Source organism: Sebastes fasciatus, chromosome 5 (assembly GCF_043250625.1).
Source record: "Sebastes fasciatus isolate fSebFas1 chromosome 5, fSebFas1.pri, whole genome shotgun sequence".
In the NCBI taxonomy this organism is placed as follows: Eukaryota; Metazoa; Chordata; class Actinopteri; order Perciformes; family Sebastidae; genus Sebastes; species Sebastes fasciatus.
Window position 1 is genome coordinate 23627041 of NC_133799.1, and position 27323 is coordinate 23654363.

Here is a 27323-nt window from a genome sequence, read left to right on the forward strand (position 1 = left end):
TTTTTATTAAAATCCAATGATTAGGAAGACTTGTTGTGTCCAACACACAGTGCACATTCATACAACAACCAGCTGGAAGAGTTCAAGCTCCAGCCTTGTTTTTCATTTCAGAGGTCGAGAGGCCACTAGTGTTATGTAACATTTCCATGTTGAGGCTTTTTTTCCCCCAGCCTCCTCCACTCTTCATCCAGATAACATGAGACGCAACACCATCCTGTTGACGGGAGCTAACTGATTTTACAGAGGACCTTTTGAAACATATTTATCATGATTTTTCAAGCACTTTTTGAGTGTATGGACTTCACTGGCTGGCTGTTGTTGAGTTTTGTAGTGTTACTCCTGATAGATGTGGTCAGAAACTGGAGGCCACACAGCTTTCCACCTGGACCCTGGGCTGTGCCTTTTCTAGGAAATGTCTTCACAGGAGTTGACTTCAAAACAATGGAGAAGGTGCGGTGAACACTACCACTTTATTTTCTAAGAGTAGAGTAAAGAAGGGTCGATCTTTAATATCCCAGGGGCAATTTGGCTTACAGAAAGTAGCCTTGTCAACATGATGAGCACAAGGAATAACAATAAATACACAATAACACCATGAGATTGCAACTCAGAAGTGTTTTCTCATCAACTGACAATTTGATTTCAATGCATATTCATGTATTTTCACCAAAACTTAATTTTATTTTCTGCTACTTTATAGGCTACAGAGGGTAAACAAAATAATGCACCATGTCATGGTAGGGCGCTATGCTTCCGCAATTACGCTGTCAGTCATGTTATCAGCTGTAACTGTATAAAAAGATTTTGACAATCAGAACTTAACCCATTCAGAACCAATTATGTTCCAAATACCAACAAATATTGTATTTGTGGATTTCCACTCTAAATGCATAAATCATTAGCAATAAAACTAGAGACCATGTTGCGATGGGATCACACCAGTTGAAACACCAAATCGGACCAGGGGCTTAAAGTTGTGAAGTACCTGCCAGGACTTCACCAGACTGTCCACGCCAACCACTACTACGCCAGGGTCGTAAAGTGTGAGGGGGTGGGGGGTGGAGCAATAACAATTTTTCATGAATGGTTAACTCTCATCAATGAATAAAGTGATGTTTAAAACACATTGCATATATTTTGTATTAATTTAACAAAAAGCCTCCTGTTGAATATTCTGTGCACATAATTAATAGGATGCATTATAAGGTGAATGTATCATTAGAAAATCGAATCAAAACCGTATTTCCCTATTCATTTGCCCTTCTCCCTTCCGATGACATTCAGATCAAAGCCATAAATCCTTCATGATGAAATTTTGACATGTATAAATGATATAACATCTCATATTTAACTAACAGTTTAAACAAATTACGTACTTTGACAATATGATTAATAGATTAAAATATGGCTTACCTTTCCTCCTTACCTCACGGTCGGCCATGCTTGCTGCAAAAGGGGGTGTGGCTTAACAGCAGTCCACTTTAGATGATGCGGAACACTGTGATTGTGATTATTTGACATCCAGTCAAATAATTTTGTGCATTTGGGTGGAGTCAGATGACAGCAATCATAGATCTTGACATCCGCGAAAAGTTATGTCCATTGAAAAGTAATTTGTGTTTTTAAATGCAGCTTGCTCAGGAGTACGGTCCAGTGTTCAGCTTGAGGAGAGGCAGCGAGAGGATGGTGTTTGTTTCAGGCTACAAGATGGTCAAAGAGGCTCTTGTTCACCAGCTGGACAGCTTTGTTGATCGACCGATTGTCCCTCTCTTCCATGTTATCTTCAAGGGGCTTGGTGAGTATACTTGAACGAGTGAATGAGAACCTGACTGTAGGGTACCGCAAATGTCTTTCTCCAGGGTAAAACTACACCTCTTTATGCTATGCTGAAGCAAAAATCATGGCTCAGTCAGCCAACTCACAAGGAACAAAGTAGAGTATCTGGTCAATGCAGAATGGTGTTAATATTTCAGCGTCTACACTTCATCCCTCCCTGCAAGGATACATCAAATTCACCACAGCACCAGATTAGGGAGTGACAATAGGAAGTGATGGACTCCTAAAACCTGTACAGGCAGTAAATTGCTAATTATGATGTAATGTTCCCACAGGCATAGCTTTTAGCAACGGTTACCTGTGGAAGAAGCAGAGGAAGTTTGCCAACATTCACCTGCGTTACTTTGCAGAGGGCCAGAAGTCACTGGAAAAATACATCGAAATTGAAAGCAACTTCCTCTGTGAAGCTTTCAAAGAGGAACAAGGCAAGTAGCGATTAATTCTCTAAGTTCACATCCTATGATCCTCCTTTATCCTATGATTTATCATCAGTTAAATTGAACTCAACATATTCCCAGGAAGACCATTCAACCCCCACTACATCATAACGAATGCAGTGGGTAACATCATCTCGTCCGTGCTCTTCGGACATCGCTTTGAATACAGCGATCAAAGCTTTCGCAAGGTTCTGGAGTTGGACAATGAGGCCGTTGTGCTCGCCGGTTCTGCTCAGACTCAGGTATTTCCTGATCTGCCTCAACTGTCCTGTTGTGATCACACAACAAACTGTGCTGTTGGTCCATAATTTGATCTGAGAGTTTGTCCCATCAACAGCTGTATGATGCCTTCCCTGGCTTGCTGAAGTACCTGCCAGGACCTCACCAGACTGTCCACGCCAACTACAAGGAGATCATGACTTTCCTGAAAAAGGAAGTAGAGAAGCACCAGGAGGAGTGGAACCCAGATGACCCCCGTGATTATATCGATGTATACCTGGCAGAGATGGAAAAGGTAAGATTTTTACACATATTTAGTAAAGCTCCCTGGAATCCTGGCAAAGGATAGGTTTGCAGTTTTTCACGTTTGTCTTAAAACAATCGGCAGGTGGCCATATGAACGTGTTTTTGCTTTTGCAATCATTCCTCCCATTAATGCCAGCCATTAACAGATTTCTTTATAAATCTCTTTATAATTCAATGTAAGTGATGGGGGTCCTCTTTCACAGAGTCCGCCATGTTGCAGCGCCATATTTCTACAGTAGCCAAACACAAACACTGGCTCTTGAGAGAGCCTTTCACTTTTTTACGTTACCTGAAGGCCACCGTAGTTCTCTCCAACACACTTGGAATGCTAGGGGTGAGGGGTATTCAGTTGGTTGCAGTCTGCAACCTCACCGCTAGATGCCACTAAATCCTACATACGGCTCCTTTAAATAATCATTAACATTATTAGTAACACCTGTGCTTTTCCTATTATAACAAGTCTTATGCCAGGATCAGACTACACAATATTTTTGACGGTTACGATGGCCACTATGTCAGATTAGACGATTGAGAGTCATAAATTCAAAGACGCAACGGCGGTGGAGTTTTTTACTCCGACACAACCTAGATTGATTATCCTACTGCGAGGTCTGGCATTTAAAGTTACTAAGTGAAATCGTTTTTGAGTTTTACTCCGGAAATGAAAATGAAGTTGAAAAGAAATCACAGTTTTTGGCCAAAATTTACCAAAATTTTGAGCACCCTGGACTTCTAACCCCAAAAGACACAACTAGATCCGACTATGTTGTCGCGGGGGTATAATAATGTATAAACTTGCTTATGACAGCACAGCCCAATGTATGATGTCATTGACACTTTGCCAGAAAAAGGAGGATCCCCAGGCTGGCTTCAACATTGAAACCCTGCTGGTTTGCACCCTCGACCTGATTGAGGCTGGTACAGAATCAGCTGCCACCACTTTACGCTGGGCCCTCCTATACATGATGCACTACCCAGAGATACAGGGTTAGTATCTTATTAATCACATTGAGCATATTCTCATGAAGATTACACCTGGTTTTGTGCTATTTCAAGTGTCCAATGACTCTGCTTCCTCACTTAGAGAAAGTCCAGGCAGAGATAGACCGAGTGATCGGACAGTCTCGTCTGCCCACAATGGCCGACAGACCCAACATGCCTTTCACCGACGCTGTCATCCATGAGACTCAAAGGATGGGAAACATTGTTCCCTTGGGATTCCCCAAAATGGCCAGTAAAGACACTACACTGGGAGGATACTTAATACCCAAGGTAAAGGACTATTTACCAGACTCATCCAGATATGAATGACAAGCTGTAAATTATTTATACACAGCTGATAACCTCATGCCTATTATTCCAGGGCACAGTTATAACTACAAGTCTTGCATCAGTGCTGTTTGATAAGAATGAGTGGGCGACTCCAGATATCTTCAATCCGGAGCATTTCTTGGATTCAGAGGGCCAGTTTCGCAGAAGAGAGGCCTTTTTACCGTTTTCAGCAGGTTTGAACAATATTCCTCAACTTTCAGTGATACTATTTAGCTCACAGAGATTGCTACCACCAACACCATGCCACCAACATGCAGTAGTTCATGATAGTAAGATGTGGTTTTAGGAGTCTAGTAACCTGAAGACCAACTGTTTCTCCCACAGGTAAACGTGTGTGTTTAGGGGAGCACCTGGCCAGAATGGAGCTGTTCATTCTCTTTACATCTCTCCTCCAACACTTCACCTTCTCTCCTGTTCCTGGAGAAGCGCCCGGCTTGGATGGTGTGCTGGGCTTCACCCATTCCCCCAAGGAGTTCAGGATGCTAGCTGTGCCTCGCTGATTGGCTTCAGCCTCTTCTCATCCCTGCATTAGCACAAATCTTTAACGGTCTCCACGTTCTCTCTGAGACAACCTGGACTTGCTTATGGTTTCAAGGCCATAACAGTGAGACCAGTTGCCTTTGATTTGGTTCTTACAGATAATTAAAGCACCAGCACTCCCATGATCTTCCCAAAGAGGGATTTTCACACAACTGTGTGAGAGTACAAAATCAGAAATAACAGCTCGCAACTGATATTACATTTAAAATACACTTTGCAAAGTCTGCTGTGGTAGTATTACATTCTCACTTAGAATTAAGATGTTTAAACAAACTAATAAACCAGTCAAGTTGAAGCTTCCATCCATGTCCGTCCAAAATGTAATTTTTTCATTTTATCCTATCAGACATTTATACGTGTTTCGTGAGGTCACAGTGACCACCAAATTCTAATCAGTTCATCTTTGAGTCCAAGTGGACGTTTGAGCCAAATTTGAAGAAATTCCCTCAAGGCGTTCCTGAGATATCACGTTCATGAGAATGGGACGGACGTAAAGTAATAGTGACCTTGACCTTTGACCACCAAAATCTAATCAGTTCATCCTTGAGTCCACGTGGGTGTTTGTGGCCAGGCACGTGCACAGATAGACCCCAGGTGGTGCTCAAGCTCCTGCCCTCTCCCTCTCCTCTCTCGCCACGTATACTAGGGCTGAATAGTTCACAGCGTCATTCATAATGTTGAATTATTATTATAAATAACTTACAGAAACTTTGCGTTCTCTCTCACAGCGAGCACTGCAGCACTCATTCCTCATCTCTGTAATTGTCTCAGTCCGAAGTCTATGAGTCAAAACGCATTGAAAAAAGATAGATCTAATCATTTCCCAAAGTCACAACATGTTTTTATCTAATGAAATATTCTGCTTCAATCCATATTTGTTGGCATTTAGCCTTTCAAAAACAACATTTTCCCTGCGATCAAAACATTTTTCTCTCCTGCTTGCCGCACACAATTGGGACATTTGACACATTAATGGGGCGGTCTAGAAGCAATCTAACAGCACCATAAATTACATTTATATAACCACAATAACAAAATAATATGTTCCATATTTTTATTCGAAAACCTCAATAGAAGCTTCAAAAAAATGATATGGGCATCGGTGTTGCTAGGTCATTTTGTCAGGGCTTGACCCCATCGATTTTTACATAAATATATATAATATAGCTATATATACAGTCTATGCTTAACCCTGACCGTTTTGTGTGTAGGCCAGAAAATAATTTTGAATGTAGGTCAATGTGAAGCTCATAATGTGTGTGAATACCTGTCTCTAAACTAACTCGGGAATAGAGCTTGTTTATCGAAAAAAGCCAGGGTGAGGATCCCCCGGACATCCCTACAGATGTTCAGGCTAAGCCCCAATGTGTCGTCATGTTTACTTGTATCAATCGCGTCTACCAGCTGTCGAGTATTAAACATCTGCATGACTGCATGGGTATTGAAATACATAAAACTTGCAAGTAAAATATATGTGCCACTCTATGTAACTTTATATATTTTTTTAAACAATTATGAGAGGGGTGCCCTTTTATTGGATTGAGCACCTGACCCCAAAAATGTGATGAAGAAATGCCCTCCAGGCGTTCCTGAGATATCGTGTTCACGAGGATGGGTCACACGTGAGGTCACAGTGACCTTTGACCACCAAAATCTAATCAGTTCATCCTCGAGTGCAAGGTGTGTTTGTGCCTGGTGTAATGAAATTTCCAGTGTTCTTGAGATATCACGTTCACGAGAACGAACGGACGACCCGAAAACATAATGCCTCCGGCCACGGAGGCATAAAAAATACTGTTCTACTTGTACTGATACGGTATTGATCTATCACTGGTCTGACAAGCTTTTATCTACTGGATCTCATATAATTTGATGAGATGATTATCATATACTGTATATATGACATTCATAAACTGTTGATCCATTAAGTGTTGCATAATTTAATGAGTTAATACTGACTATCATTTATCAGTATGGAGCAACAAGAGATTCATATTGGTCTCATGTCTTATATATTGATTTTGTTATGAAAAATGTATTCTGTTGCACATACATGACCCTGTATCTTCGTCTAAAGCCATGCCTAGGTTGTTTTCATAGATTTTTTTTTTAACATGTACTGCAACTGTACAGTATTAAGGATGTTTTATTCTGTTCTTAAATCAATAAATGATTTTAGTTGTATTCCAGAGTTGGCCTTCTGCATAAATTGATTAATGACAATTTAGAGAAGTCAGGCTTTTGTTGAAAAGGCGAGCACATGGAGGTAGTGGCTGTAAACTTCAAAAATGCAAAAACACAATCATACTGTTTGCAAAGTATTGGAAATTGTATAATGATCCTCAATATTTCTTACTTTTGAAGAATCTTTGACAAACATTAAGTGATTCCATGTGAATAACATTTGAAAATCAGGCCTTTATCTGAACGCACAGTTAACTTTTTCTGCCCAATGACCATGATGCTAGAACTCTTAGCTGTTTTGTAAAAGATATAACAGACTACAGACTCTTCAGTTGTGTACAGGAACCCATTTCTCATTTACATGCAACTGCAAAATGGATCAGTTAGATGACTTTTATTCCCACTGCACTTTGTGATGTTGGCTGGACTCTGTTAACATGAACAATCTCAGTAAGTTACTGAAAGACAGTGGGGGTTCATTTAGTGTGTGTTATCATATTGCTGAGCTGATATTGTTGTTGCTCATGAAGGATTGCCATCATATAACTATCCATCCATCCATTATCTGTAACCACTTATCCTATTCAGGGTCGCGTGGGGCCTGGAGCATTGGTCGAAGGCGGGGTACACCCTGGACAGGTCTCCAGACTTTTACAGGGCTGACACATAGACAGACAACCATTCACGCTCACAGTCACGCCTGCTTACAGTCAACAAGTAACCCAACCCACTGTGGGAGGAAACCGGAGAGCCTTGATAAAACTCATGCTAACACGGGGAGAACATGGAAATTCCTCACAGAAGGGCCCAAGCCGGGTTCAAATTCAGAACCCTCTTGCTGTCATTAAACTATGTTCAGGCATAGTAATATTTTATTATTATTACTTTCATCAGCACTAGGACAGATCATGTTTGCTACCTAAAAGCAGCTTTGTCTGTTGCTTGTTATGTAAGCATAGTACATGGTCAAACACACCTTTGTGCAGACTCTGTATTACTGATTACTGAAGTTGTTTCAAACGGGTGAAAGAAAATCAGCACCACAGCTCTGACCTTTGTCCTGTCCTGGTTTAACTGTCTTTAACAATGTGGCTTTATAATTTTTTGCTAGATTTTGACCTCAGGGGGCTATTCCTGTTTATTTTTATTTTTATCATAATAGCAGATTTCCTCAAAAACAGGAATCCACCGAATTACCCTCCAGGACCATTGGCTCTTCCCATTGTGGGAAATTTCTTCAGTGTGGACAGTAAACATCCACACATTTATTTCACCAAGGTAAAGTTTAATGCATGCCTATTTTCATTTTCAAGTGTGTTTTTATTGAGAAATTCTAATACATTTAAACTTGATTAGTTTGATTGATTTAATTGAATTTAAAGTCAGTTTAAGATCTTTCACAAACACTATTGTGCAATTCCTATCAGGATAGTGGCGTATGTGGACAATAATAACATGTATAACTTTTATATAACTGAAAGACCAATTATTTTTATTAATTCACCTTGAATGTAATTTTATATAGTTCACACTTTTCAGGAAATTAATATTTGGGTTTAAATTACTATTTTTTTTTATATAGAAACTAGTGGCAGATACTGAAATGTGGTGGTCAAATTGTAAATATAAAGGAAAATACTGATCTTGGTACACCTGGTAGCCCATTCGTTCCTCATTGTGCATTGGTAGGTTTTGCTTTTAAACTATTTGAAAATGTGCAGTAGAGTATTATGGTTCAACAGTGTTTGGTCCACAGCTGGCTGATGTCTATGGGAATGTGTTCAGCGTCCGCCTCGGCAGAGATAAGGTGGTGTTTGTGTCTGGGTATAAGATGGTGAAGGAAGCCATAATGACACAAGCCAACAACTTTGTGGACCGACCATACAGTGCAATCGCCGACAGGTTTTACTCAGGAGACACAGGTGCACAAATCTTTCTCTCTCTCTTGTCTCATGCTGTGCAGGAATTAGTTCCCCTGAGACATTAACCCTATTTCCTCCACATGTTTGTGTCTAGATGGTTTGTTCTCGAGCAATGGTGAAACATGGAAGAGACAGCGACGCTTTGCTTTGTCTACCTTACGTACCTTCGGCCTGGGCAAAAGCACCATGGAGCAAAGCATCTGTGAGGAGATCCGACACCTGCAGGAGGAGATAGAGAAGGAGAAAGGTGGTTCACAAAATAAGCTCATAGTCAGCAGTTCTTCAGGAGTATAGCATTGTCTAAACAGTGGACCCCTCTTCTCCAGGTGAACCTTTCAACCCAGCAGGCCTCTTCAACAATGCTGTGTCCAACATCATTTCCCAGCTGGTGATGGGGAAGCGGTTTGACTACGGCGACCACAACTTCCAGACAATGCTGAAGTATCTGTCTGAAGCTATTCGGCTGGAGGGCAGTGTATGGGGTCTGGTAAGTTAGTAATATCCATTTGGTTCTTTAGTTTAGTACCTCAGATATGTTCGGATATATATCTGCTCTCAGATTTCTCCTCTGCTCTTGGATTTTTTGTGCAATAACCATGTCAAAATTCCCCCAACCAATAGAATGCCAGTTGTAGTGTAATGATCCCTGTCTTGGGGTGTGTCCGCCTTATTAGAGCATCCGTGATGGGCGGTTACACTTTTAGCCAGGTTCATCCACTTTCGTACTTCTCTTCCTTTCTTTACAACACTACGTTTCCCCTGACGTCGTTAAAATTCCTGTTTTGAACGACAGGCTTCACTAGATATAACTTTGTGTTTTTGTGCTTCCGTGGAGTTTGTGATGGAGTATGAGTTGTGGTGGGGACTTGTCATTTGTTGGCGTTAGTGGACTCCATTTCTAACCGAACGTTAGCTACGGTTACACACTGTTAGCCCTGTAGCAGAGCTGAACTCACAAGTGCGCATGACGTCATATCCATTGGATTTGGGGAATTGGGGGAGTTACTCCTCCTTAGCCGACTGAGAGGCCCAAGTCTGTGGTCAACTTTGATGTAAAAAATGTAAAAGGTGATGAAAGGTGATCTTCTGTTTTCTTCTGAGTAGCTGTATGAGGCATTCCCCGGAGTTATGAAGCACTTGCCAGGTCCCCAAAACAAAATTTTCAGCCACTACAACGACATCCTAGACTTCATTAGTCAGGAGGTAAAGAGCCACAAGACGGACTTGGACCACAACGATCCCCGGGACTACATTGATGCTTTCATCATTGAAATGGAGAATGTAAGTGAACAACTGCACTGTACAACACTGTGTAGCCTTTCCTGTCAATCTACCTGACACTCACTACTGTATCTTCTCTGCATTTCTGAATAGAACAAACAGTCTGATCTGGGCTTCAATGAGACCAATTTGGCTCTGTGCTCTCTGGATCTGTTCCTGGCTGGAACGGAGACAACGTCAACCACTCTGCTGTGGGCTTTGGTTTACCTCATCAAAAACCCTGATATCCAGGGTAAGTGACATGCTTGGACCTACAATGAGCTAACTGTGAAACAGCAAGGAAACGAGAATAAAAGAAGTTTCAGCAATGCTAATGCCTCTGTGTGGCTATACTTACTTGTACTGCTTACAGCTAAATGTCAGCATGCTAAATTTCTCACAATGACGATGCTTACATGCTGATGTTTAACATCTTAGTAACAAAAATAAACATACTGAGGCATTCAAATTTCACTTGTATCAAGGTTTTCTCACCCTGTTGCTACAAGCTTAATTCCTTGAATTCTGTTGTTTTTCTAGACAAGGTCCAGGCAGAGATAGACGGAGTGATCGGACAGACCCGACAGCCCAGTATGGCTGACAGAACCAACCTGCCCTACACTGATGCCGTCATCCATGAGATCCAAAGGATGGGAAACATTGTTCCCTTAAATGGACTCAGAATTGCCGCCAACGATACAACACTGGGCGGATACTTCATACCCAAGGTGCATTTAGCACATAGTTAATTTAAGTCTTAACATTATCTCTAAAATGTGAGAGTTGTATCGGAATTGCAGAAAAAGTTATGTATAGTCTCACATATCCAGACTCATCTCCACAATGCTATGCCAGAGGTAGAGAAAGATCTGGCTCCACACATTATCATTCTGGTACAGGAAGAAAAACGCTCTGGCTTGTTTGTATTTTTTAAAACCAATCACAATCCGCTGGGTCAGACTATTTTATGGATCTTGTTTTTTAGGGTACATCCTTGATGCCCAACCTAACCTCTGTGCTGTTCGACAAGACTGAATGGGAGACTCCAGACACCTTCAACCCTGGACACTTCCTAGATGCTGAGGGAAAGTTTGTGAAGAGAGAAGCTTTCCTGCCGTTCTCTGCAGGTAAACCACATTCACCACAATCTTAAACATAATCTGAACCAGAATATATGTTTCATCCTGAGCTCTTATCCCTTCATTTGTGTTTGTGGACTCTTCAGGGAAACGGGTGTGTCTTGGAGAAGGTCTCGCCAAGATGGAGCTGTTCCTGTTTTTAGTCGGTCTACTACAGAAGTTTGCTTTTTCTGTTCCTGATGGAGTAGAGTTGAGTACAGAAGGTGTTACTGGAACTACACGTGTACCGCACCCCTTCAAGGTTTACGCCAGGGCTCGCTGAATTATACAACATCTCAATGAACCATTTTCATGTAAACAATATGTAACAAACAAGGCTAAGCAAAACACTTCATGAGAAAGCTGTAGTTTTCAATCTTAACCTTTCACTGTTTATTCTTTCTGCCTGTATATTTAATTCTGCATAATAAAGTTGTTTTTACACAATATTTTTGTATTAATGGCACTGTTTATAAGACACTTCCCTTTGTCCTTGTAAAATTATTGACAAAATGTTTAAATATTTCATAAACATATGATCGTTAAAATTACAATCAAGCCTGTATTGGTTAGTTTTTTTTTATAGTAACGATCAGTTATGTCATGCATAAGCCATTAGTTAATAATGAACTGAAGTCAATAACAAACAATTTCAACACATTTGTTCATGACTAATAAATTATTTTGTATTATTATAAGTCTTTGGTAAAAACACAACATAACATACATTCATAGCTGGTGACTTACAAGCCATTGGAAGTGACTAGCAAATCATTTGAAAATTATTGTTTATTTTATTGTAAATTGTTTATTATTTTTATTAGTATTATTATTATTGGTATTATTATATCCGTTAAACTGTGAATAATTAGCCTTTGACAGATAAACACTTCAAACCCACTATGTGAAGAATTTAGTGGTAGTATCAGGAATGACAGTAGACAACAATGCATATCGTATAGCATTGCATACGTAACGTTACAGATAGATTGCATCAACTTTCACCATTGTCTAATTTTCTACTAACAACCTTAAACCATATGTTGTCGACAAGAGGTTGCCTACAAGAGTGTGGGAGCAAGAACAAGCTGCAGCTCCCCTTCAGTAGCCTGACAGAGGAGTTCATGGTTATCGGGGCAAGGGAAGTGCTGATGTACACAGACTCCAACAACATCAAAGTCTCCTCAAGGGGTATTGAAGTGAGGACTGGGAGGAAGTGGAGGGCAAATGAGGTAACAGCCGCAACCAACTCCACCAGGGGTGCTCCTTGCTGTCGCACCTTTTGTTTAAGCTACCTGTGGCAATTGCGTCACGACTGAACTCCCCCATTTGCAACCAAATGGATTAGTCCTGCCCCGGTTGTTATTTACCCTGCTGCATGAGGAAACCGGAGAGCCCGGATAAAACTCACATTACACGGGGAGAACATGCAAATTCCTCACAGAACTGCCCAAGCCGGGTTCAAACTCAGGACCTTATTGCTGTCATTAAACTATGTTCAGGCATAGTAATATTTTATTATTATTACTTTCATCATTTGCACTAGGACAGATCTTGTTTGCCAACTAAAAGTAGCTTTGTCTTTAGCTTGTTATGTAAGCACAGTAAATGGTCAAACACACCTTTGTGCAAAGTCTGAATTATTGGTTACGGATGTTGTCTGTCCTGTAACATCAGTAGGGTGCAGCACTACAGTGTTTCACACGAGTGAAAGAAAATCAGTACAACAGCTCTGACCTTTGTCCTGCTCCTGGTTTAACTCTCTTTAACAATGTGGCTTTATAATTTTTTGCCAGATTTTGACCTCTGGGGGCTATTCCTGTTTATTTTTATTTTTATCATAATAGCAGATTTCCTCAAAAACAGGAATCCACCAAATTACCCTCCAGGACCGTTGGCTCTTCCCATTGTGGGGAATTTCTTCAGTGTGGACAATAAACATCCACACATTTATTTCACCAAGGTAAAGTTTAATGTATGCATATTTTAATTTTCAAGTGTGTTTTTTATTGAGACATTCTAATGCATTTAAACTTGATTAGTTTGATTCATTTAATTGAATTTAAAGTCAGTTTAAGATCTTTCACAAACACTATTGTGCAATTCCTATCAGGATAGTGGCATATGTGGACAATAATAACATGTATAACTTATCTATAACTGGAAGCCCAATTGATTTTATTAATTCACCTAGAAAATGGAACTTTAAATAGATCACACTCTTCAGGAAATGAGTATTTGGGTTTATATTACTATTTTTTAATATAGAAACTAATGACAGATACTGAAATCTGGTGCTCAAATTGTAAATATAAATGAAAATATTGATCTTGGTACACCTGGTAGCCCATTCATTCCTCATTGTGCATTGGTAGGTTTTGCTTTTAAACTATCTGAAATTTGTGCAGTAGAGTATTATGGTTCAACAGTGTTTGGTCCTTGATTTATTGTCCACAGCTGGCTGACGTCTATGGGAATGTGTTCAGCGTCCGCCTTGGCAGAGAAAAGATGGTGTTTGTGTCTGGGTACAAGATGGTGAAGGAAGCCATAATGACACAAGCCAACAACTTTGTGGATCGACCATACAGTGCAATCGCCGACAGGTTTTACTCAGGAGACACAGGTGCACAAATCTTTCTCTCTCTCTTGTCTCATGCTGTGCAGGAATTAGTTCCCCTGAGACATTAACCCTATTTCCTCCACATGCAGGTGGTTTGTTCATGAGCAATGGTGAAACATGGAAGAGACAGCGACGCTTTGCTTTGTCTACCTTACGTACCTTCGGCCTGGGCAAAAGCACCATGGAGCAGAGCATCTGTGGGGAGATCCGACACCTGCAGGAGGAGATAGAGAAGGAGAAAGGTGGTTCACAAAATAAGCTCATAATCAGCAGCTCTTCAGGAGTATAGCATTGTCTAAACAGTGGACCCCTCTTCTCCAGGTGAACCTTTCAACACAGCAGGCCTCTTCAACAATGCTGTGTCCAACATCATTTCCCAGCTGGTGATGGGGAAGCGGTTTGACTACGGCGACCACAACTTCCAGACCATGCTGAAGCATCTGTCTGAAGCTATTCGGCTGGAGGGCAGTGTATGGGGTCTGGTAAGTTAGTAATATCCATTTGGTTCTTTAGTTTAGTACTTCAGATATGTTCGGATATATATCTGGTCTCAGGTTTCTCCTCTACTCTTGGATTTTTTGTGCAATAACCCTTTCAAATTTCCCCAACCAATAGAATGCCAGGTGTAGTGTAATAATCCCTGCCTTGGGGTGTGTTCGCCTTACTAGAGCATCCGTGACGAGCGGTTACACTTTTAACCGGGTTCATCCACTTTCGTACTTCTCTTCCTTTCTTTAAAACAATAGGTTTCCCCTGACGTTGTTCAAATTCCTGTTTTGTAAGACAGGCTTCACTAGATATATAACTTTGTGTTTTTGTGCTTCCGTGGAGTTTGTGATGGAGTATGACTTGTGGTGGGGACTTGTCATTTCTTGACGTTAGCGGACTCCATTTCTAACCGAACGTTAGCTACGGTTACACACTGTTAGCCCTGTAGCAGAGCTGAACTCGCAACTGCACATGATGTCACATCCATTGGATTTGGGGAATTGGGGGAGTTACTCCTCCTTAGCCGACTGAGAGGCCCAAGTCTGTGGTCAACTTTGATGTAAAAGGTGATGAAAGGTGATCTTCTGTTTTCTTCTGAGTAGCTGTATGAGGCATTCCCCGGCGTTATGAAGCACTTGCCAGGTCCCCACAACAAAATGTTCAGCCACTACAACGACATCCTAGACTTCATTAGTCAGGAGGTAAAGAGCCACAAGACGGACCTGGACCACAACGATCCCCGGGACTACATTGACGCTTTCATCATTGAAATGGAGAATGTAAATGAACAACTGCACTGTACGACACTGTGTAGCCCTTCCTGTCAATCTACCTGACACTCACTACTGTATCTTCTCTGCATTTCTGAATAGAACAAACAGTCTGATCTGGGCTTCAATGAGACCAATTTGGCTCTGTGCTCTCTGGATCTGTTCCTTGCTGGAACGGAGACAACGTCGACCACTTTGCTGTGGGCTTTGGTTTACCTCATCAAAAACCCTGATATCCAGGGTAAGTGACATGCTTGGACCTACACTGAGCTAACTGTGAAACAGCAAGGAAACAAGACTAAAAGAAGTTTCAGCAATGCTAATGCCTCTGTGAGGCTGTACTTACTTGTACTGCTTACAGCTAAATGTCAGCATGCTAAATTCCTCACAATGATGCTTACATGCTGATGTTTAACATCTTAGTAACAAAAATAAACATACTGAGGCATTCAAATTTCACTCGTATCAAGGTTTTCTCACCCTGTTGCTACAAGCTTAATTCCTTGAATTCTGTTGTTTTTCTAGACAAGGTCCAGGCAGAGATAGACGGAGTGATTGGACAGACCCGACAGCCCAGTATGGCTGACAGAACCAACCTGCCCTACACTGATGCCGCCATCCACGAGATCCAAAGGATGGGAAACATTGTTCCCTTAAATGGACTCAGAATTGCCGCCAACGATACAACACTGGGCGGTTACTTCATACCCAAGGTGCATTTAGCACACAGTTAATTTAAGTCTTACCAACATTATCTCTAAAATGTGAGAGTTGTATCGGAATTGCAGAAAAGTTATGTATAGTCTCACATATCCAGACTCATCTCCACAATGCTATGCCAGAGGTAGAGAAAGGTCTGGCTCCACACATTATCATTCTGGTACAGGAAGAAAAACGCTCTGGCTTGTTTGTATTTTTTAAAACCAATCGCAATCCGCTGGGTCAGACTATTTTATGGATCTTGTTTTTTAGGGTACATCCTTGATGCCCAACCTAACCTCTGTGCTGTTCGACAAGGCTGAATGGGAGACTCCAGACACCTTCAACCCTGGACACTTCTTAGATGCTGAGGGAAAGTTTGTGAAGAGAGAAGCTTTCCTGCCTTTCTCTGCAGGTAAACCACATTCACCACAATCTTAAACGTAATCTGAACCAGAATATATGTTTTATCCTGAGCTCTTATCCCTTCATTTGTGTTTGTGGACTCTTCAGGGAAACGGATGTGTCTCGGAGAAGGCCTCGCCAAGATGGAGCTGTTCCTGTTTTTAGTAGGTCTACTACAGAAGTTTGCTTTTTCTGTTCCTGATGGAGTAGAGTTGAGTACAGAAGGTGTTACTGGAGCTACACGTGTACCGCACCCCTTCAAGGTTTACGCCAGGGCTCGCTGAATTAAACATCTCAATGAACCATTTTCATGTAAACAATATGTAACAAACAAGGCTAAGCAAAACACTTCATGAGAGAAAGCTGTAGTTTTCAATCTCAACTTTTCACTGTTGTATTATTGCATCATGTACTGAGGGCCTGTTTATGCTCTCTGTCTGTACTCTGCATTTACATAATTAATGGCACTGTTTATAAGACACTTCCCTTTGTCCTTGTAAAATATTGACAAAATGTATAAATATTTCATAAACATATGATCGTTAAAATTACAATCAAGCCTGTACAAACCATTTCAACACTTTTGTTCATGACTACTACATTATTTTTTATAATTATAAGTCTTTGGTAAAAACATAACATAACCTACATTCATTGCTGGTGACTTACAAGCCATTGGAAGTGACTAGCAAATCATTTGAAAATTATTGTTTGTTTTATTGTAAATTTATTAAAAAATGTTTATTATTATTATTATTATTATTATTGGTATTATTATATCCGTTAAACTGTGAATAATTAGCCTTTGACACACAAACACTTCAAACCCACTATGTGAAGAATTTAGTGATAGTATCAGGAATGACAGTAGACAGCAATGCATGTCGTATAGCATTACATACGTAACGTTACACATAGATTGCACCAACTTTCACCATTGTCTAATTTTCTACTAACAACCTTAAGCCATATGTTGTCTACAAGAGGTGCCCCTGACTCTTGCAGCGACTGTCGAGAACCACCAACGCCATCTGGAGGATAGGCGAGGTGGCCCAGCAGTGGAGATTCACAGAGGGGGTCTGAATTCCAAATCAGGAGACCTCAAGTATCGAACAGTACAGGGCGATCTCACTCCTCAGTGTCAAGAGTAAAAGATTCCTCAGTAACATTGCCTGATGCATGACAGAGTTAGCTAAGTCAGAGCTGCCAGGTAAATTCAAAGCCTACCAGAATGGCATCCTGCCACGACTCCTCTTGCAGCTGCTGGTCTATGAGGTTCCACTGAAGAACCATCGAGGGCTTCGAAGGAAAGTTAAGCCACTTCCTGCCCAGGTGGCTAGGCCCACCACGAGCAGCAGCAGCAGCATCGCCTAGTGTGGGAGCAAGAACAAGCAGCAGCTCCCCTTCAGTAGCCTGACAGAGGAGTTCATGGTAATCGGGGCAAGGGAAGTGTAGATGTACACAGACTCCAACAACATCAAAGTCTCCTCAAGGGGTATTGAAGTGAGGACTGGGAGGAAGTGGAGGGCACATGAGGCCACAGCCGCAACCAACTCCACCAGGGGTGCTCCTTGCTGCAACATGGGACTGGCAGCTGAAGGTCGACCTTGGGAGACAACTTAGATTCCAAGATATCATTGCAGAGCCAAACAGGCCAGACATGGTCCTGGTGTCGGAAACAACAAGACAAGTGGTCCTACTGAAATTGACTGCTCCTTTGGAATACCAGATGGAGGAGGCCTTCAAGAGGAAGAGGGCCAAGTATGAAGGGCTGGTAAGCAAATGCCGAAGCAGGTGGTGAAGATTTGCTACATATAGTACGTCTACTAAGGTTTTTCAGCTGAGCATGATGCATCTGTTGGAGATTGTAAGAGCTAGTCCAAATATAATAAATTGGGTTTGTAGTTCATGAAGTTTGCTAATTACTTGATAGTGTTTGAACTAGGACTGCTGTCACACAGCTTGTTCAAGCTACCTGTAGCAATTGCGTCATGACTGAGCGCCTCCATTTGAAACCAAATCGATTTGTCCCGCCCCGGTTGTTAATGACCCTGCTGCATGCCGTTCACATTAAAATCGACCCTGGTCCGACCCACCTCTCGACCTGGGTCTTGAAGCCGAGTTCGTCAACGCGGGTTAACCCTTTCAGACACACAATCAACACTGGCTTAACCCTGGTTGAGCCCTCTGTGTGAAAGGGGTATTTTATTCCCACTGCACTTCGTATTGTTGGCTGGATTTATACTATGAACATCCAATCTCAGTCTAAATTACTGAAAAACAGTCAAGGTTCTGCACATGTGTGTTATCATATTTCTGAGCTGAGATTGATGATCATCATTTATTGTCATCAGATTACTATGTTCAGGCAAAATAATACTTCATTATTATTACTTTAAGTTTCATCATTTGTACAAGGACAGAGATCTTGTTTACCAAGGGAAAAGCAGGTGTGTCTGTATCTGGTTATGCAAGTCCAGTGTCAGAAGGACTTTGTGCAAAGTCCGAATTCCTGGTTTGTTTGTTAAGTCATCTGACCTGTAATGTTAGTAAGGTTGTATTACAGTATGAAGTCTCAGATCTTCCTCCTGCTGTTGGTTTAACTGTCTTTAACAATGTGGCTCTATAATCTTTTGCTGGGTTTTGACCTTAAGGGGCTATTCCTGTTTATTTTCATTTTTATCATAATAGCAGATTTCCTCAAAAACAGGAATCCACCAAATTACCCTCCAGGACCGTTGGCTCTTCCCATTGTGGGGAATTTCTTTAGTGTGGACAGTAAACAGCCACACATTTATTTCACCAAGGTAAAGTTTAAAGGCATGCATATTTTCATTTTTACGTGTGAATTTTATTGAGACATTCTAATACATTTAAACTTGATTTGTTTGATTGATTTAATTGAATTTAAAGTCAGTTCAATATCTTTCACAAACACTATTGTGCAGTTGCTATCAGGATAGTGGAGTATGTGGATAATAACGACATGTATAACTTGCTAATGTACTAAAGAAAATGAAAGCCTTTTCAATTGTTTTTATCAATTCACCTAGAGAATGTAACTTTAAATTGCTCACACTGTTCAGGAAATTAGTATTTGTGTTTATATTACTAATCTTACATAGAAACTAATGGCAGATGCTGACATCTGGTGGTAAAATTGTAAGTATAAATGGAAATACTGATCTTGGTGCAGCTGGTAGCCCATTTGTTCCTCATCATGCATTGGTAGGTTTTGCTTTTAAACAATTTGAAAAGTTCACATGATGCAGTAGAGTGTTCTGGTTCACCAGCGTTTGTTTCTTGATTTATTGTCCACAGCTGGCTGACGTCTATGGGAATGTGTTCAGCGTCCGCCTCGGCAGTGACAAGATGGTGTTTGTGTCTGGGTACAAGATGGTGAAGGAAGCCATAGTGACACAAGCCAACAACTTTGTGGATCGACCATACAGTGCAACTCAGTACAGGAATTACTCAGGAGACTCAGGTGTACAAATCTTTCTCTTTTTCTTGTCTCATGCTGTGCAGGAATTAGTTCCCCTGAGACATTAACCCTATTTAATCCACATGCTTGTGTCTAGCTGGTCTGTTCACAAGCAATGGTGAAACATGGAAGAGACAGCGACGCTTTGCTTTGTCTACCTTACGTACCTTCGGCCTGGGCAAAAGCACCTTGGAGCAGAGCATCTGTGAGGAGATCCGACATCTGCAGGAGGAGATAGAGCAGGAGAAAGGTGGTTCACAAAACAAGCTCATAGTCAGCAGCTCTTCAGGAGTATAGCATTGTCTAAACAGCGCACTCCTCTCCTCCAGGTGAACCTTTCAACCCAGCAAGTCTCTTCAACAATGCTGTGTCCAACATCATTTGCCAGCTGGTGATGGGGAAGCGGTTTGACTACAGCGACCACAACTTCAAGATCATGCTGAAGCATCTGTCTGAACTTTTTCGGCTGCAGGGCTCTATTTGGGGTCTGGTAAGTTAGTAATATTCATTTAGTTCAATCATCGTCAGAGAGACAGCATTTTCATGGAATTCTGGGAGTCAATCCTTCTTAACCAACTGAGAGGCCCAAGTCTGTTGTCAAATTTGATAACAAAAGGTGAAGGGTGATGTGAATGAAAGTTTCTCTCATCTACTGTTTTCTTCTGTGTAGCTGTATGAGTCATTCCCCGGATTGATGAGGCACTTACCAGGTCCCCACAACCAAATATTCAGTCAATTCAAGGCCATCCTAAACTTCATCAGTCAGGAGGTAAAAAGCCACAAGAAGGACCTGGACCACAGCAATCCAAAGGACTACATTGACGCTTTCATCATTGAAATGGAGAATGTAAGTGAATAACTGCACTGTACAACACTGTGTAGCCCTTCCTGTCAATCCACCAGCCAGTCACTACTGTATCTTCTCTGCATTTCTGAATAGCTCAAAGAGTCTGATCTGGGCTTCAATGAGACCAATGTGGCTCTGTGCTCTCTGGATCTGTTCCTGGCTGGAACGGAGACAACGTCGACCACTTTGCTGTGGGCTTTGGTTTACCTCATCAAAAACCCTGATATCCAGGGTAGGTGACATGCTTGGACCTAAAAGCCAAAAAGGTACATTAGGATTAATTCTTTCAATTTTCCTGTTTTTCTAGACAAGGTCAAAGCAGAGATAGACCGAGTGATCGGACAGACCCGACAGCCCAGTATGGCAGACAGACCCAACCTGCCCTACACTGATGCTGTCATCCACGAGACCCAGAGAATGGGAAACATTGTTCCTCTGAATGGACCCAGAATGGCCGCCAAGGATACAACACTGGGAAGTTACTTCATACCCAAGGTGCATTTAGCATACAGTCTTTTTAAGTCTTAACAGGATCATCTCTAAAATGCCAGTGTTGCTGCAGAATTGCTTGATGTTATCTTATGGATCTTGTTTTTTAGGGTACATCCTTGATGCCCATGCTAACCTCTGTGCTGTTCGACAAGACTGAATGGAAGACTCCAGACACCTTCAACCCTGAACACTTCCTAGATGCCGAGGGAAAGTTTGTGAAGAGAGAAGGTTTCCTGCCTTTCTCTGCAGGTAAATCACATTCACCACAATCTTAAAAATAATCTGAACCAGAATATACATTTTATCTTGAGTTCTTACCCCTTCATGTGTGTATGCGTTTGCGGACTCTTCAGGGAAACGAGTGTGTCTCGGAGAAGGCCTCGCCAAGATGGAGCTGTTCCTGTTTTTGGTCGGTTTACTACAGAAGTTCTCTTTCTCCGTTCCTGATGGAGTAGAGTTGAGTACTGAAGGAGTTACTGGAGGTTTACGTGTACCGCACCCCTTCAAGGTTTACGCCAAGGCTCGCTGAATTATACAACATCTTATTGAACCATTTTTCATCTAAACAATGTGTAACAGACAAGACTAGTCAAATGCTTTAGGAGAAAAAGCTGTAGTTACTTTTCGATCTCAACCTTCTGTTGTATCATTGCCTCATGTACTGAGGGACTGTTTATTCTCTCAGCCTGTACATTTAATTTCATGTGACAAAGCTGTTTTCACATACAAATATTCTTGTATTAATGGCAGTGTGTATAAGACATTTCCCTTTGCCCTTGTTGTTAATGACAAAATGTATAAATATTTCATAAACTTAGGTTCTTTAAACACTCTTTACAATCAAGCTGTATTGTAATAAGTTTTCGTACACTAATGATAATCAGTTATGTCATATATGAGCCATTACTTAACAATGAACTGAAGTCGTTAAACTATTCAAATACATTGTTAATGATTAATAAATGATTTGATGATTTGTTTCACAAACCTGGTTGAAGTCTTCTGTAAAAACACAACATAACATACTCGTGGCTAGTGACTCATTTACAAGCCATTGGAAGTAACTAACAAATCATTTTAAAATTATTAATAGTTTGTTATACAGTTTACTATGCTGCCATTTATGTCTACCCAGAATGTCCCTTTGGCCATAAACCGCTAGAGGGATAGAGGCATCCTGTCGTCCCATGAGAAGAATATTTAAAATGATGACATCCATTGCAATGTAAGACGATACATAGCCGTAGGGCTTCCAGACCACCTGGAGAGCAGTTTTCACAGATCAAATCTGTAGGGGATTGAAATGGAAAGGGATGCTCTGTTCACACAGATTTTCTTGCAAAGATGATTCCAGGGCAAAAAGGCCTCCTGTATTTCCTTGTTTCCTCATCTAAAGTTTGTGCCCTGATCACTTATTATTTCAGATGGCTTTCCTCACCGTGAGATGAAAAAACATAGGGCCATATGGAATGAGTCTGTGTCCATGCTAGCTAGCAGGTCCAGGTAGACACGTGGTGGTAAGGCATTTGAAAATAATGCCCCAGCATTTTTCATGTCATCTGCTGATTTTGAGGGTAAATGGCTCAAAAAAGTCAACAAACAGGGGGTGGTGCAGGTGGAGTCTGGCGGCTGAAAGGTCTTTTTAGAGGTGACAGGATTACCATGCCACTTTCTGCATTGCAGACACTGACGTTGATATTTCCTAACAGCTTGTCTGCCCTTAAGGATCGAGTATATTCTTCAATGCTCAGCAAAAACGACCTCCTGAATGCGGCTTTGTAAACACTCTAGTCTTTTGTCCCTGCAGAGCTGGCAGCTTGGCGCTAACTAGCTTTGTTCGTGTTGCTTATGAAATTAGCTGGCAGATTTCGTTGTAGTCCCTGTCACTAAACTTGTTTACTCTGGGTTAGCAGCGCAAACTCATCTAAGCAGGCATCTTAAAAAGGCAGGCACTTGCGCATTCTGCCTTAAAGAAGTTCTTGTCGGCTATAGCTGTTGAGCAGGCCATAGCTTAGAGCTCAGGAGTTGAGGAGAGCAGCTTCTCCTGCCTTCTGCAGTAAAGATGGACAAGAAAGGAAAGAGAAAGAGACAAAGGAAACTCTCTGGTTTGGCCCTGGATGCATTTTCACAGGTAGGTGTGAATGGGTCATGCGTTACAGTAGCCATAGTTACTGTGAGTCCACGAGTGGAGTTAAGGACTCAAGGATCATGTGGCTGAGTTCACTGTCTCTGCCACCATCGTGAATGCTGGGTCCAAACGGGGGTGTTATAGTACTTAATAATAAGCTGGGTGGGGGGTGATTAGGGGCCAGAACCCTAATCATCCCACCACAGACACACATGTCCACAAAACAAAACAACCACCAACAGTCCGTAGTCAGTTCAGTGAGGATCGACCCGATCTTGCCTGTACAGACCAGGTGAAAGTGGTTCATTCAATTACTGCTATTGCTAGGTATGATGTGTAATAGTCCAATTCCCGGCAGAAATATGGGGTTTTAAATACCCAGCACTAATGAAACGCCTGCTGTGGTTTCCCGATGGAATCTTCAGTAGTTACAAATATAGGCACAAGTTGGTTCTGGATCCCAGCAACCCATGAGATTACACTGACACCATCCTAATAGACGAGAAGGTATGGTGTTCACTGTGTTGGCTAAACCTATCAATATGTACCAAAACATCTTTTTGAACTGAATGCATGTTTGTCCGTATCTGTGCATGAAGGCACAACAGAAACAGCGAACTGGGTTTTGACTATGGCAACCTGGTTTTGTGTTGTCTGGATCTGTTCCTGGCTGGTAGAGACTCATTTACATGCAACTGCACAATGAATCAGTTAGATGCCATTTATACCCAATGTACTTTCAGTTGATGTTGTTGCTCATGAGTTATTGCCATCATATTCAGGCATAATAATATTGAAATACTAGACTAAGATCTTGTTTGCCAAGGGAAAAGTAGGTGTGTCTATGTTTGATTATATAAGTCCACTGTGATAAGGACCTTTGCGCAGAGTCCGAATTGTTGATTTGTTTTTTAAAGTCAGGTTTCCTTTAATGTTAGTAGTTTGTAGTGTAGTGCGGAGTCTTGAAAAGCAGAGCCATTCCTCCTGCTGCTCCTGCTTTAACTCTTTTTAACAATGTGGCTTTATGATTTTTTGCTTGGTTTTGAGGTCAAGGGGCTTTTCCTTTTTATTTTCATTTTTATCATAATAGCAGATTTCCTCAAAAACAGGACTCCTCCAAATTATCCTCCAGGACCGTTGGCTCTTCCCCTTGTGGGGAATTTCTTCAGTGTGGACATGAAACATCTACATATTTATTTTACCAAGGTAAAGTATAATAGATGTTAAAAAAAAAACATTTTTCAGTGTGAATTTTATTGAGATATTTTAAAACTTTTAAACGTGATTAGTTTTATTTTTTTAATTTACAAAGAGTTCAATATCTTTCACAAATTGCAAAATGTAATTGCCATCAGGAGTATGTGGACAATAACTTATTAAACTTGCCAATGTACTAAAGAAAATGGAAGCTATTTCAATTGGTTTTATTAATTCACCTAGAGAATGTAACTTTAAATCGTTCACACTCTTCAGGAAATGTGCATTTGTGTTTAAATGACTAATTCTTATATAGAACCTAATGGCAGATACTGATATCTGGTGGTCAAATTGTAAATATAAATGGAAATTCTGTTCTTGGTTGACCTAGAAGCCCATTTGTTCCTCATTATGCATTGGTAGGTTTTGCTATTGAACAATCAAAAAAATCCCTATGATGTGTTCTAGTTCATCGACATTTGTTCCTTGATTTATTGTCCACAGCTGGCTGACGTCTATGGGGATGTGTTCAGCGTCCGACTCGGAAGTTTCAAGATAGTGTTTGTGTCTGGGTACAAGATGGTGAAGGAAGCCATAGTGACACAAGGTGACAACTTTGTGGATCGACCGTACAGTCCGATGAGCGACAGGGTTTACCCAGGAGACTCAGGTGTACACATCTCTTTCTTTGTCTTGTCCCATGCAGGAATTAGCTTGTCTCATGTAGGAATTAGTTCCCCTGAGACATTAACCCTATTTCCTCTGCATGTTTGTGTCTAGCTGGTCTGTTCAATAGCAATGGTAAAACATGGAAGAGACAGCGACGCTTTGCTTTGTCTACCTTACGTACCTTCGGCCTGGGCAAAAGTACCATGGAGCAGAGTATCTGTGAGGAGATCCGACATCTGCAGGAGGAGATGGAGAAGGAGAAAGGTGGTTCACAAAATAAGCTCATAGTCAGCAGCTCTTCAGGAGTATAGCATTGTCTAAACAGTGCACTCCTCTCCTCCAGGTGAACCTTTCAACCCAGCAAGTCTCTTCAACAATGCTGTGTCCAACATCATTTGCCAGCTTGTGATGGGGAAGCGGTTTGACTACAGCGACCACAACTTCCAGATCCTGCTGAAGTATATTTCGGAAATATTTGTGCTGCAGGGCTCAGTTTGGGGTATGGTAAGTCAGAAATACCCATTTAGTTCAATCATTGTCAGAGAGACAGCATTTTGGGTGGGACTGTGGGAGTCAATCCTCCTTAACCAACTGAGAGGCCCAAGTCTGTGGTCAAATTTGATAACAAAAGGTGAAAGGTGAATTGAATGAAAGTTTCTCTTAACCACTGTTTTCTTCCGAGTAGCTGTATGAGTCATTCCCCGGAGTGATGAAGTACTTGCCAGGCCCCCACAACCAAATATTTGATAAATTCAACACCATCATAGACTTCATCAGTCAGGAGGTAAAGAGCCACAAGAAAGACCTGGACCACAGTGATCCCCGGGACTACATCGACGCTTTCATCATTGAAATAGAGAATGTAAGTGAACAACTGCACTGTACAACACTGTGTAGCCCTTCCTGTCAATCTACCATACGGTGAACAGAGGTCCCGGTTTGTCCCGGTTTCAAGCTGAGTGTCCCGAGTCCTGACAAATATCTGTAAAACTAACATTTTCCCAGCTTTCACCAAAATCAAAATAAAACATTATACTTACATAGAAGTTTTTCATGTTCTGTTCCACTCATTATTACGGAGCCCGGGAGTGGCCATGGAGAGAAAAAAATATAGCTTATTGCTTGCTTGCGTGCTTGCTTGCGTGCTTTCAAACATGTCGTTTTGATTAATTATTCTACACAGTTCCTTCTGCACATTAACAGGCATGTAGGTGAAAATTGTGAATCACTTAAAAGTTCTCGCTCCGCTCATAACTCCCTTCATTCCTGTCAGTCTTTCACCAGGTGTCCCCATTCATGCCAGAGTATCGTCTGAGCTCCACATTTTTTATTATAATAGCCTACAGGTAGATGTGTGGCTGTGGTGAGCAACATGATGTGATAGAGATAGTTTGTTTTAAAAAATAAGTTAAAAAATAATGTGACACATGACCGGAGCACAGCCAATAGAAACGCTCTCTCAATGAAATGACCTGTGATTGGTCAAAGTCTACCATCACGGGAGATTTTTTAAAGCCCGAAAACAGAGCCATGATGAGGTGTAGATGTCTAGGTATCTCTGAACACTTGAATTACAATATGCTGAAAGGTTATTATGGAATTTTTGCCCAATGATGCCAAAAATATACTGCCTACAGCCACTTTAAGGGGGTGAAAGAAATGAATGTGATAAGCCATGATTGTCAAAGCCTCTTATGCACCCACCCAGGGTCTGAAATTAACTTTTTTTCACTGCCTACCACTGTGGCAGGTAACTATATATTTTTGTCTGCCTCTCAGAAATTGTATCTGCCACTTTTGAAATCTATGCGCTAAAATGAAGGAATAACATTTTAAATCTGATGTAATTCAATGTTTGATATATTTTACATTAAAAACATTATATACATGGTAAATTGCAGTGTTAAAATTACACCGTAGCTTCCGGGGGAGCCCTGTTTTTTAGGGGTGGGAGGGAGTACTGTAGCCTACACACTACTGTACTGTACTTTGTTATTGCCATCGGTAGTGGTTATTTGCATAAAAACACACAATTCAAAAGATTATGATAATTTAAATTTAATATTTGTATTCAGGTCATAATTACCTTTCAATTATCTATTTTATATTGCTGTGAAATAAATTGCATTTGGTGTCGAAAAACAAGATTTTGCATAGGGCCCCCAAAAAGTTGTAGGAGCTGCGGGACGAGATGCTCCTGTCATGGGGAGAGCATGTCGGTACGGACAAAATTAATTCAATGCAGGGCGCATACAGTGTTTATGTGTGTGTGTGTTTATGTTGTCACAGAGATTTAATAATAACTGCGCTACACAATTTAATTTGTCCACAACTTTTCAGCTATCTAGCACACTAGCTTATCAACGCCT

The 27323-nt window shown here is 41.1% G+C and overlaps 4 protein-coding genes across 5 annotated transcripts; all 4 read left to right on the forward strand.

The window, feature by feature from the left end:
* The first annotated feature begins 157 nt into the window (after nucleotides 1-157).
* LOC141768032 (cytochrome P450 2J2-like) lies at nucleotides 158-6854 on the forward strand. Of its 2 annotated transcripts, none has more exons than XM_074635915.1 (9): nucleotides 158-450; nucleotides 1633-1795; nucleotides 2112-2261; nucleotides 2355-2515; nucleotides 2611-2787; nucleotides 3644-3785; nucleotides 3883-4070; nucleotides 4162-4303; nucleotides 4455-6854. In XM_074635915.1, exons 1-9 carry the CDS (start codon nucleotides 268-270, stop codon nucleotides 4628-4630), a joined length of 1482 nt encoding a protein of 493 aa, XP_074492016.1. In that variant the 5' UTR covers nucleotides 158-267; the 3' UTR covers nucleotides 4631-6854. The 2 variants fall into 2 exon arrangements, with proteins under 2 accessions (XP_074492016.1, XP_074492014.1); XM_074635913.1 differs by having other exon boundaries at nucleotides 166-450; nucleotides 2112-2265; nucleotides 2359-2515.
* Nucleotides 6855-7621: 767 nt separating this feature from the next.
* On the forward strand, nucleotides 7622-11603 carry LOC141768031 (cytochrome P450 2J5-like). The gene is made up of 9 exons (XM_074635912.1): nucleotides 7622-8132; nucleotides 8611-8776; nucleotides 8871-9023; nucleotides 9103-9263; nucleotides 9881-10057; nucleotides 10151-10289; nucleotides 10577-10764; nucleotides 11022-11163; nucleotides 11262-11603. Exons 1-9 carry the CDS (start codon nucleotides 7941-7943, stop codon nucleotides 11435-11437), a joined length of 1494 nt encoding a protein of 497 aa, XP_074492013.1. The 5' UTR covers nucleotides 7622-7940; the 3' UTR covers nucleotides 11438-11603.
* A 955-nt stretch (nucleotides 11604-12558) lies between these two features.
* LOC141768427 (uncharacterized) lies at nucleotides 12559-21947 on the forward strand. Its single transcript, XM_074636720.1, has 20 exons — nucleotides 12559-13117; nucleotides 13612-13777; nucleotides 13864-14016; nucleotides 14096-14256; nucleotides 14866-15042; nucleotides 15136-15274; nucleotides 15559-15746; nucleotides 16006-16147; nucleotides 16246-16419; nucleotides 17143-17252; nucleotides 17867-17911; nucleotides 18744-18944; nucleotides 19459-19624; nucleotides 19719-19871; nucleotides 19951-20111; nucleotides 20292-20468; nucleotides 20562-20700; nucleotides 20776-20963; nucleotides 21068-21209; nucleotides 21314-21947. The coding sequence occupies exons 1-20, from the start codon at nucleotides 12926-12928 to the stop codon at nucleotides 21487-21489; spliced, it is 3150 nt and encodes a 1049-aa protein (XP_074492821.1). The 5' UTR covers nucleotides 12559-12925; the 3' UTR covers nucleotides 21490-21947.
* Nucleotides 21948-24001: 2054 nt separating this feature from the next.
* On the forward strand, nucleotides 24002-27257 carry LOC141768034 (cytochrome P450 2J1-like). The gene is made up of 4 exons (XM_074635917.1): nucleotides 24002-24294; nucleotides 24790-24955; nucleotides 25066-25218; nucleotides 25298-27257. The coding sequence occupies exons 1-4, from the start codon at nucleotides 24103-24105 to the stop codon at nucleotides 25594-25596; spliced, it is 810 nt and encodes a 269-aa protein (XP_074492018.1). The 5' UTR covers nucleotides 24002-24102; the 3' UTR covers nucleotides 25597-27257.
* The last annotated feature ends 66 nt before the right edge of the window (nucleotides 27258-27323 follow it).